Source organism: Pseudochaenichthys georgianus, chromosome 14, assembly GCF_902827115.2.
Source record: "Pseudochaenichthys georgianus chromosome 14, fPseGeo1.2, whole genome shotgun sequence".
Classification (NCBI taxonomy): domain Eukaryota; kingdom Metazoa; phylum Chordata; class Actinopteri; order Perciformes; family Channichthyidae; genus Pseudochaenichthys; species Pseudochaenichthys georgianus.
In genome coordinates, this window is record NC_047516.1 from 4,737,388 (window position 1) to 4,749,754 (window position 12,367).

General features: G+C 42.4%; 1 protein-coding gene across 1 annotated transcript in view; it reads left to right on the top strand.

Moving 5' to 3' along the window:
• Positions 1–12,367, top strand: part of tmem132e (transmembrane protein 132E) — a 204,008-nt gene that overhangs the window by 130,027 nt on the left and 61,614 nt on the right. The window contains exon 4 of the mRNA XM_034098851.2: positions 178–321. Within this exon, the coding sequence (XP_033954742.1) occupies positions 178–321 (144 nt within the window). The remainder of the gene's footprint in view (positions 1–177; positions 322–12,367) is intronic.

Here is a 12,367-nt window from a genome sequence, read left to right on the forward strand (position 1 = left end):
GTGTAGCCCGGGTGTTAATAGCATCTGCCATATATATCTATATGTCATGTCATAATGCTTGAATGTAATGTCTTATCTACCGTTTATCTTGTGTGCCATATTGTTGAAGCACTTTGAGCTTCATTCTGTGTGTGAAAAGTACTTTTATAAATCTATATGTTCCCCCTCTCTCCCTAGGACACTGAAATCATCAACACAGCGATTCTGACTGGACGCACAGTGGCTATTCCTGTGAAGATGGTCTCCATAGAGATGAATGGAGCCGTCACTGACGTCTCTGCCTTTGTGCAGTGCAAGTCCTCCAATGAAGACATTGTTAAGGTACAGTAAACCTGATTTCCTTCATCTTTGTATCTGGGATAAGATGTCAATTTAGACAGAAGTAATCCCCTTACTCTCGCAGTAATACTGGAGAGTGGCCCAGCAGCACGCGCAATATCAGGGAAGCATAAAAGCTTTATTGTGGGTCGCTCCATATGTACTGGTGATTTGATTATTCCCTTTTGCCTCGGACAAAATCAATGGATGTTCATAAAAGTCTACTGATAAATCAATATGGTTACAGGGAGCAGCTTTTTTGAAAGACCTCACATGCTGCTTGTCAAGGAGACACTTTGGCTCTGGTCGAATCCTCAAACAAATCAGATCCTACGTCTTTTCCAAACCACTTGTCCTTCACCTCAGAGAAAAGATCAAGGGGTTACGGAACGATGTGAAGGAGAATTCATAAGGATTTAGGAAAAGACACTACATGTACACTATTAACATTATTCTGCTGTGGGCAAACTACCTTTTTCCGTGAATGGACAACTAACAATGCGTCCTAATACTTCTTTCTATCAACTGGAAAGATATGTTACTTCCTTATCAAGGTTTGAATCAAGATGTATGAAAGGAAAGTGAAATTAAATTGTTGCTAGCTCTGCTGTCCACTCCAATTAATCCTCCTGAATCCCAGTTAGTATGATTGCGTACATTTGTTTTAAGAATAAATAGTACTTTATGCAATATATGCATAACTTATAAAGGCACACTGCGTATACCACCATTCAAACAAGGCACATTTCCATCAGTAGTTTTGGACAGATTTAGCAAGTCACCCTAAAGAAAAGTAATCAACTCATTAGAAACATGCAACATGGAGGCTAACAACACAGCACATGCTAATAAAAGTGAACATACATATTACATAGCAAGAAAAAGCTTGGGGCATTATTAGAAAGACAGTACTATAGTGAAATTCCTGTGTTTAATTGTATACAGAAGGCAACATCTGAATGCTGCATCTTTTCAAATGTCGCAGCTGCAAGGAATTGTGGGAAAGCATTTTCTCCTTTCCTTATTGTAAAGGATGGTCCAATGTATCCTAGGCTCAAGGAGATAACAAAGGAAGCATTGAAGCTCCTTTCCTATCATCTAGAGCAGGGGTTCCCAACCTTTTTTCCCAAGAGCCCCCCCAAATGACTCCTGTTGGAAGTTGCGCCCCCCGCAACAGCGGTAATTAAAGTTTCAAAGTCTCAAAATGCTACAACTTCTGTCACAAACTTGATGGATGTGAAGTATTTTGTTAAAGGAGGATGAAAGCGTAATCAAGGAGCACTATTGGAGAGACTTTGATGGTTATTGGACTCAGGATTCATTCATCTGGATTCCCGCTGTATGAAGAAATTAAAGGACGGCGCGGAAGTGGAAACAATTCACAAAGGGATTAAACTGTTTAAAACACGCTCAAAGTAAGCCAGATTTTGCCGATGTGTTTATGTGGATTCAAAAGTCATTAATAATCTACAAAATGGAGGAGACCGATCTGATCGGAGCAACTAGGACAAATAATCTGAGACCGGCATGGACAATGACTATGTTTTAAAAATGCACTTATCCAGAAAAGCCTGGTGTGGACACTTTACGGGCAGAAGAAACATTTCTATTAAAGAAAGAATTACACATTTCTGTCTTTTTATGCCTTTAATACTAACTTGAATTTGTATTCAAATTAATTAATCAATTATATTTTATTGTAATGTAGAGACAAGGCTTTTAGTGACAATCATGTATTGCCTTACAATTTTCATCTGATTTCAAATAAACAAAGTCTTGGTTTTAAGAATATTAAACTTGTTTTGCTAAATTCAGATGATAAAAACAACTTTGAAGCTTGTAAAGGCATAATTACAAGAGGCAACTTAACGTCACAGCAGGAATAACAACAGCCGGTGTTTCTTGTGAGGGTTGCCCCGGGAAACAAACACAATACTGCGTCACAGATTATTTTGCGGTATTTGAAATCATGTACGCAGCTCGCGACGTAACTAGGAGTCTAGTGGACGGTATCAGAACTACAAGTAAAACAAATTAAAAATATATTTAAAAAATAATTTTTTATTAATTACGTTGTTTATAAATTAACCTATTAAGTATCTCGGGGTCTTGTTCTCGAGTGAGGGATCAATGGAGCGTGAGATGGGCCGGAGAATCGGAGCAGCGGGAGCGGTACTGCAGTCGCTTTACCGCACCGTTGTGACGAAAAGGGAGCTGAGCCAGAAGGCAAAGCTCTCTGTCTACCGGGCCATTTTCGTTCCTACCCTCACCTACGGTCATGAAGGATGGGTCATGACCGAAAGAACGAGATCGCGGATACAAGCGGCCGAGATGGGTTTCCTCCGCCGGGTGGCTGGTGTCTCCCTTAGAGATAAGGTGAGAAGTTCGGTCATCAGGGAGGGACTCGGAGTTGAGCCGCTCCTCCTTCGCGTCGAAAGAAGCCAGTTGAGGTGGTTCGGGCACCTAGTTAGGATGCCACCTGGGCGCCTCCCTAGGGAGGTGTTCCAGGCACGTCCAGCTGGGAAGAGACCGAGGGGTAGACCTAGGACCAGGTGGAGGGATTATATCTCTTCGCTGGCCTGGGAGCGCCTTGGGATCCCCCAGTCAGAGCTGGTTGATGTCGCCAGGGAAAAGAAAGTTTGGGGCTCTCTGCTGGAACTGCTACCCCCGCGACCCGACCACGGATAAGCGGGAGAAGATGGATGGATGGATAAATTAACCTGAGGGCCGTAAAAAGAGTAGGTGGGGGCTGCATGCGGCCCGCGGGCCACCATTTGCCCATCCCTGGCCTAAAGGGCCCTGACGGCTCGCCACTGCTATGTTTTAAAAATGCGCTTATCCAGAAAAGCCCGGTTTGGACACTTTACGGGCAGAAGAAACATTTCTATTAAAGAAAGAATTATATATTTCTGTCTTTTTATGCCTTTAGTTACTAACTTGAATTTTTATTCAAATTAATTAATCAATTATTTTTTATATTTTATTGTAATGTAGAGACAAGGCTTTTAGTGACAATCATGTATTGCGTTACAATTATATGTAAAAAAAAAAAGTCTAAATATGAGATTTGGCCTCAACTCATCTGAGGCCTGGCGCCCCCCCCCCTGCGACTGATCTAGAGAAATCAAACAGCTCTTATCATGGCTGACACTCCCTGTTCATTTCCCTCTGTTCTAAACCTTCTTAAACTAAAATTATTCAACCGCTCCCTCTCCTCTCAGAGATCTGCTCACCTGAAGTGCCGCAGTGTAAATCCCAGCATCTCTTGCTCCTCTTTAAGTGCGATGCAGATTTGACACGAGTACTTCAGGTTCCTGGGAACAATCACCGCTCGGGCTCGCAGGGAATCCAAGCTGAGATACAATATGACGTGTCTTCGGTTGATTAAATAAATGCAAAATGCGATCACAACAACTTGCAGTGCACAGAAGAGACTGTGATTACACCCTTATTATTTTCTCCAGTCAATTACAGTCACAATAGATTGCACTATATGCAGAGTGTATAATTGTATAAGCAGTACAGTGAAGTGTTGCCGTGTGGTCCGCTCGTTTGATCAAATTAAAAGATGTGTCCTCAGATGGCAGAAACAACAACCTATAATGATACTAAAGCAATGAGCTTTTCTTATATGGCTATTTCTAGAAGCAGGGATTTTCAAATGCATAACAAGAAGACCTTACCACAATAGAAGTAGCATTCAAAATAGAATAACGAATGGTTTGCAGGTTCAGATAAGAGACATATCATTAACCTAAACTGAAAATGTATTTAATGGATAGTTTTTATGAACAAAATGGTAACTGAAATTTAAAGCAGTTGCAGCAAATGTTAGTTTAAAGCCATTTAATTATTGTTTGGTAAAGATGTCCTCTCCCAATAAAGTTATTACTTGTTATATAATCAACAAAATGAGAAATATATACACTTTTCTTTTGTGCGTATAATGATAATTCGTGATTATCCCCAAGTGAAGGAGTTCAAGTATCTCAGGGTCTTGTTCTCGAGTGAGGGAACAATGGAGCGTGAGATGGGCCGGAGTATCGGAGTAGCGGGAGCGGTACTGCAGTCGCTTTACCGCACCGTTGTGACGAAAAGGGAGCTGAGCCAGAAGGCAAAGCCCTCTGTCTACCGGGCCGTGTTCCTTCCTACCCTCACCTACGGTCATGAAGGATGGGTCATGACCCAAAGAACGAGATACAAGCAGCCGAGATGGGTTTTCTCCGCAGGGTGGCTGGCGTCTCCCTTAGGGATAAGGTGAGAAGTTCGGTCATCAGGGAGGGACTCGGAGTTGAGCCGCTCCTCCTTCGCGTCGAAAGAAGCCAGTTGAGGTGGTTCGGGCACCTAGTTAGGATGCCACCTGGGCGCCTCCCTAGTGAGGTGTTCCAGGCACGTCCAGCTGGGAAGAGACCAAGGGGTAGACCTAGGACCAGGTGGAGGGATTATATCTCTACGCTGGCCTGGGAGCGCCTTGGGACCCCCCAGTCAGAGCTGGTTGATGAGGGAAAGGGACGTTTGGGGCTCTCTGCTGGAACTGATACCCCCGCGACCCGACCACGGATAAGCGGGAGAAGATGGATGGATGGATCTTGATAGGTTTACGAACAAATATATTTCCAGACCCCAAAGTAAATGCAAGTGTCGTAAAGTAGAAGTAAATGTATTAGAAGGAGATCTATTGAATAGGCAAACCATACATTTCTCCATGCAATCTGTTTATGTTTCCCTACAAAACCAAACTAATAGATTTTACTCAAATATCCTCTTGGGAAAGTGTTGCCATGGTTATTCTTTAAATGTAAAACTATAATTGGTAACTTAAGCAGTTAAGGTTTTTCTTCTTAAAGGTGTCTAATGTAACGACTCTTTCTATCATCACTTTATCCGTGACGTTCACTGGTTGTTGGACACGAGCGCTTGCTGCACAAAGGGTAACAAAGGCAGCCGGATGAGAAGTTAAGTGTGTATTGTTCCCGCTGTCTTTCTCACACTTTATTATCACCAGGAGGTTTGACGCTAACTGTCTGAGCATGAATTATGTGAGCAAATAAACTCTGCGTGCAGCAACAAGGACCTGCAGTGTTTTAACCTAGGGACTCTCATAGCTGTATTCTTCTTTAAGTAGTCTGTACTTCTCCAACTCCGTCTCCTTGTCATGTAAAGGTCATGCAGCTCTTGGAAACTTTAAATACAGTAACAGCTGCATGTTAATACTCTGCGCCGGGAACAGCCGTCGGGAGAGAAGGACGGACGTGACTCGCAGCGTGATCAACACTGACTTCCAAGGCTCGTCTTCGTGATAACAGAAATCCTTCAATTCAACAGATGAATACATCATATTTGAATAATGTCAAATCCACTCTGTTATAAAGCCTATTCAGATTTAAATTACTTTTCACTTGCATAAAATGTGTCCTTGGCACCGGCCTATAAGTCATCACTCACCATGAACAGCAATACACACATGATGCACGACAATACTGCATCTTAAAGAGCGGCTCCATGTTTTAATGCATTTAAAGCACCTCCTTTCACCCTCTGTCTGAAACCAGAGCCCAGCCTGCTCTGATTGGTTAGCTGGCCGGCTCTGCAAGTTTATCAGCAGCAATAGCCGCAGGCTGTGTGTGTGTGTGTGTGTGTGTGTGTGTGTGTGTGTGTGTGTGTGTGTGTGTGTGTGTGTGTGTGTGTGTGTGTGTGTGTGTGTGTGTGTGTGTGTGTGTGTGTGTGTGTGTGTGTGTGTGTGTGTGTGTGTGTGTGTGTGTGTGTGTGTGTGTGTGTGTGTGTGTGTGTGTGTGTGTGTGTGTGTGTGTGTGTGTGTGTGTGTGTGTGTGTGTGTGTGTGTGTGTGTGTGTGTGTGTGTGTCACATACAAAGTGTTGGAGCGCTAGCAAATAGGATACGATAAGATAAGAGAAGTACTTTGTTGCAGCAGCATAAAACAAAACAAGGCATTGCACATAATAACACATTCAAAGAGAAATAAACAATTCTAAAATATAAACATCTCCAAAAGGAAATAGAAATAAACCAGCATTACAGAGTAGGACAAATAAACAGATGACCGTGAAGATAAAAAATCTATAAACTGTCTGACAAATAAAAACACTATTGAAGGGCCAATGTTCTGTTAATAGAGAACGTAGTTGATGTCACTATGTCACAGATCTAAATGGGGAAGGCTGAAGGTAATAGAATATGTTGTGGTTAAATATTTACCATTTTGACCTGTTGTGTCGTGCAAGACGTATCCATTTTGCAAAACACATCTTAAAGGCCAGTTCCTCTAAATTATTTTACACCAGGACTCTCACCACATTTGTATTTCTATATTTATTCTTAAGATTATTACAAAGGCGTTTGTTCATATATCGTTAGGCTGATTTGTGTCACATGAAATCCTAAAAAACATGGAAAGTGAGATTTGTATTCGACAGTATCTCTCTGTAAAAACCTTTAATGCTAATATGTCAACAAAATAATACACTATTTATTAAGATGACAATAATAATAGATGACATGTGTATAGCGCCTTTCAAGGGACTCAAGGCCGCTTTACATGGTGAACAAACAATGATGTCAGAACATGTGTAGTACAGAACGGTGGGGTGTGGTTAAAGCTGTGGAGAGGAACAGGTGTTGCTTTGGGACGGCTTGCCTCAGCACGTTGTTGATCATTTTTCATTATCCATTAAAGACAGGTCGCTGGGCCGTGTGATATTGAGTGGGCTCGCTCCAGTGCGCCTGCCATGGAACAATCCAGATCATTTAAAATGAGCCCTTCAGGCGCAGGAAATACTCCAGTCATGACAGTTCAATGAAACGTCCCCAGAATACTGAAGTACACGACAAAAACTCGAAATCTTGCCAAGTATTTTTGTCTAATATCTAGTCAGAATATATCTTTACACCTGATATAAGACCAGTGGTTGCGTTAGACTTTTTCGTTGTCCGTCAGGATCGTAACATTTCCGTCATAATCCATTATTACCCGTCATTTTATTTTTCATGTTTTAATGAAGAGACATATTTCATATTTATGTTTGGGTACTGAGCAGCAAATGCTCATTCATTCATTTGTTTTAATGATTCATACAGAACTTTTAACGGCATGAAAAAAAAAAGATGAACAGAGTGTGGTCACTTTTCATGTCAACATCAATGATTTATTATCGCCGTGCACCCTCGGACGAATCCGTTACTCATCTTAGCTTCTCTACAGATGTCGCAGAACATTTTGCCATCTTGCCTTAAACTCTTGCTCCCACTGAACCCGGTACTCCCGCTTGAACTCCTTGCCACTTGCTTGTCCCTCTGCCGCTGGCTGAACGTTGTCAGTTTTAGTTTGGCTTGTCCTTCATCCTCCACCGCATCAATCCCTCTTTTCACCTCGTTTATCCACACCATCACAACTACTGGGCTTATTAAAAAAGCTTCGGACGATCAGCTGCCGTGACATTTTGCGATTGCTAAAGCCGGTTAGACAACGAGGTCAAAAACAAGACTAGACAATAGCTACTTAATATGCACACACTCGCCACCAACTGGACAGGGGTGAGAATGACTACATAATAGTTCAGACTACAGTAGAGTAGATCGCCCTCAGTCGACCTGGCCACTAAGGATGTAATATAATGTGGGCCGCTGGTGGACATTTTGGCGCTGTTCCGAGTTTGTTCTAATCCGTCAAAATGACCGACTGCTTTCAGATTTTTCCGTCATTGTTAGAAAAAAATCCGTCATTGACGGGAAATATTCGGTTAACGCGAACTCTGTGTAAGACATACTAACTTCAGAAGTAACACTGCAGTGAGATATCGGGTCTTGCTTTTAGACAATGCATCATCTTGTTAAAGGTCACCTATCATGCTATTTGTAGGCAGTAGCGTAGGTCTCAGATATATAATAATATATAAAAAACATGTCTATGAAGTGTTTTGCTGAAAATACCAAACAGATCACCCATTCTAGCCGTGCCTCACATCCCTCTATTTCACTTCCTGTTTCAAAAGTGCTGATTTTATGTATAAAGCTTCAAAAATAAAATAATTGATTAAAAAAAGAGGGGCGGAGCCTGACATGTGGGAGATTCTACCAGCAGCTACCGTCTAAACTAAATGCTGCCGTGATGAAACGCCATATCATGGATTATCAAGGATCCTCTCTGAAACAGTCTGGAGCTGAAAGGCTTTCTCTCTTGCCGGTTACACCACAAGGTGAGTTCCTTTCTACTTCCTGCTTCTTCACACACATGCTCTCCAGCACAGGTTAGCTCTGAGTGTTAGCGATGCTAATGTGAACACCGACCATATTACGTCCAAAACAGTCGGGCATTGTTTCTGATAGCAACGTTTCTGATAGTGCTGTGGGTATGCCGCCGATTCGACATCATATCGGACACAAATCTGGATCAGCTATGTCGTAGCCCCGTTTTTAGAGATTTGGGTACGGAGGAAAAGAGAGAGATTTTCTGACGCCGCGTGAGTTCTACACACAGGGGACACATAGTTATGTATAAAAGACATCAACAAGTGCATTTTGCATGATAGGTCCCCTTTACATGTAAGTAAAAAAATCGTATTTTGAGTTGTATCTCAGATGAAACACTTATTTGTTTACATATTTATTAGAAAATCACCATTTCACATCAGAAAACAGAAAACACAGCATCTCCTGATTCTGGTCAAATATAGTTCAAAATGAGTTCTCCCAGCTAACTGCAAGATCTGATTTATCTAAATATCTCTTTCGGTTTTGGCGCAGTGGTTAGAGCGTTGGTCATCAGATCAAGGGGCGTTGGTGAACTCCAGTTCGAATCTCGCCTCGGCCGCCACTGCGTCGGGCCGTTGTGTCCTTGGGCAAGACACTTTACCCGCATTTGCTCCTGTGGGTAAAGTCCGCAGTAATGACTCTTACTAATATGTGTAATGTGTACTTGTAAAGCGCTTTGAGCACCTGTAAAAGCGCTCTAATAAAAAATGTAATGCATTATTATTATTATTATTTCAATCAATCTTACCAAGCTCATTGCCACTTGTTCTTATGTCAATTGAAAACAGCTTATTTCATTATTGTTTAACTTGTTTGTGGACCAGCATTTTTTCCAGTGTAAAAGAGTGCGTCAGATAAAGCCGGAAACACTCCTCTACTTTGTGTGTCTTTATACCACACATACTTTACTGTCATGTCAAAAGCCACGTCAATCTATTCTAATTAGATACTCGTGTTTTTTCTTATTCTGAGCACTGCAGATGCTAAATACATTCAGAGCTTGCAAGTATCTTGTCACGTCTCCTGCTGGCCTCGTGCCTCGAGACTCCACCAGCATTTTAACTAAAACGCAAGACTTCTTCCCTTGAATAAAGCTTTATTTTCCGCGCTGTGTTTTCCTCATTTGAATGTTTGCAGCTCACACTCTTGTTATATATTCCTTTTCCAACTCTGCGGGTAAAAATAGGTGAGAGGCTGTCATTTTTATTTCTTTAGTTCCTTGGAAATAACTAAGCTGCAATGTGCATCAAGAGCAGATAAGCCAATCCTGTATGTGCACGGCTGTCGCTAGCTTGTGTGTGTGTGTGTGTGTGTGTGTGTGTGTGTGTGTGTGTGTGTGTGTGTGTGTGTGTGTGTGTGTGTGTGTGTGTGTGTGTGTGTGTGTGTGTGTGTGTGTGTGTGTGTGTGTGTGTGTGTGTGTGTGTGTGTGTGTGTGTGTGTGTGTGTGTGTGTGTGTGTGTGTGTGTGTGTGTGTGTGTGTGTGTGTGTGTGTGTGTGTGTGTGTGTGTGGGAAACTGTATTAGGCTCCCTATACACGCTGGGAGAGGATGGAGAAGCTTGTCTTTGGGGGAAAGGAGGACTTGCCGGCCATCACAAGCAGACACCTCCATCCCACACACACACACACACACACACACACACACACACACACACACACACACACACACACACACACACACACACACACACACACACACACACACTCTCCCCTGGCACTGTGACTCATATAAAACTCATGTGAAGGCACAGATAAGGCCTTGTGTCTGCACATTACATCTCATGCCTGTGGTCACCCTGCACACATGCACCTGGCTGAAGGCTGCATACTCGAGTGACACATTCTCCCTTGTGTAGCACTGGAAACCCAACACATCCTGTTTACTGTGTGCTCTCTGCAGCTCAGGAGAGAAGGCATTGTTTAATGATTGCTTGACATGGCAGCAATAATTGTGCGGGAGAAAATGCAAGCATGTTATTAATTGGATGAGATCCCTTGAATTGCAATTAATGCACAACCCTTAGCCAAATATCAAATGTGCATTTAATCTACAGACATGTGTGTGAACGCAGCTGGCCACATGTTTACCTGGAGCTGTGTCCCTGAATTCCCATTAAGGTTCATCTTAATGCCACAACATTGAATGACATAGACTGCAGGGCACCTTTCTCCACAATGCAATGCCCAAATTGTGAAAGCCAGGTCCATGAAGTAATACTGCAGAGGCTGAGATACCAAGTTGGGAATCTAACGCCGGGATTACATCCAATGTCAAGGCCAGAGTATAAATACAATACTAAGAACACCTGCTTTACCTTGTGCCTGCCCTGTGGCTTGTCAAATGAAAACACATCTGCCTTTCCTGTGCCCAACCCTACCAATGCACTCGGTACCTGATGCTGCCTTCAAAAATAAAAACAACGACCCAAATGAACGTAAAGGTGGGGTAGGTAAGTTTGAGAAACCGGCTTGAGATCGCTAGAATTTGAAAATACACAACCGGAGAAAATCTGCCACTTCCTCACAGAGCCCCTCCTCCAACACACACGAACACGCACATGACCAGTGAGGGCACGAGATTAGTTTGTGCCCCGATGGAAGGCTGACAGGCAGGTAGGCCATCCAATCCGTTTAGCCGGCCCGGATTGGTTGTACTTTTTACAGCGCCACGGCTTCCACAGATGACATTTTTTTTATGGATTTGTTGTCAAAGCACTTCAGATATTCATTGCTATCAGGATGTTAAGAGCATTCCATGGAATATAACAAAAAGTGTATCTCGAGCCGGTTTCTGAAACTTACCTACCCACCTTTAAATGATTGGTGGGGAAAGACTTCACAGGCTTGACTTCAAAATAGTAAAAAACTGGAAAGCCAACTCGACTCGTTTGCCATAAATGAAACTCCAAATTGAGTATTTTAAAAACAAGAACTAAGCTATACGATTGGTTGATTTTTTTTGCCAGCATAAATAACATTATATAAAAGTGTGTCCACATACTTTTGGCCACATCATGTAGTTGTATTTGCTGGGGATATACAGACTATGAAAGCTCATATCCTTCTTTCATAGCCCTCAAAGCCAGCAGTGGAGCGTGTTTTTCAATTGAAATGAACTACCCTTAAAATTCTAAACATCACTGCTTTGCAATATGAAAAAAATAATGAGGATTTCTTTTATAATTGCACCCAAAAGACTCCCTCGATTCCCAGAACAACAGAGCATGCTCACCTGAGCGTCATTAATCCCACTAACAACAGGCTAATGGGGGCTGGCTCATTTAGCTAACAGAGCCAAATGAGCTCGTCGGTTGCTCTGCTCTTGACGCCGCTCACATCCATCACACGGAGAAACAGCTTCGTAACAGCTCCGAGACACAATCCCAGTAATGCTACCCATATGTCATCTTTCATTCCCCGCTCATTTAATTCATGTGTTATCCCTAAGTGGAGTTTGGCAGAATATGGTGGCAGCTAATTGAGTGAATATTTAAATTTGAGAATGAAAACCCGGGATAAATGCAGTTTCTGTACGGAAACACATGCCAGGCAGGATGAGTGAGTGTCACCAAGATGGCTCCATTGTTCTTCTTTGTTATGTGGTGACATTGAAACGTGGCTGGAAAAAGATTATCAATTGTCCTCCCGCAGTCTGTTAAACGAGCCGCTTAAGCACTGTTTACTTCCAGCCACATCTAGACAATAATTGCATCTCCAGCCGGGAAACACACAATGTTGAGTCCTTTGTGTGCGTCTTTTTATTATTCTTCTTTTTTTCTGGAAG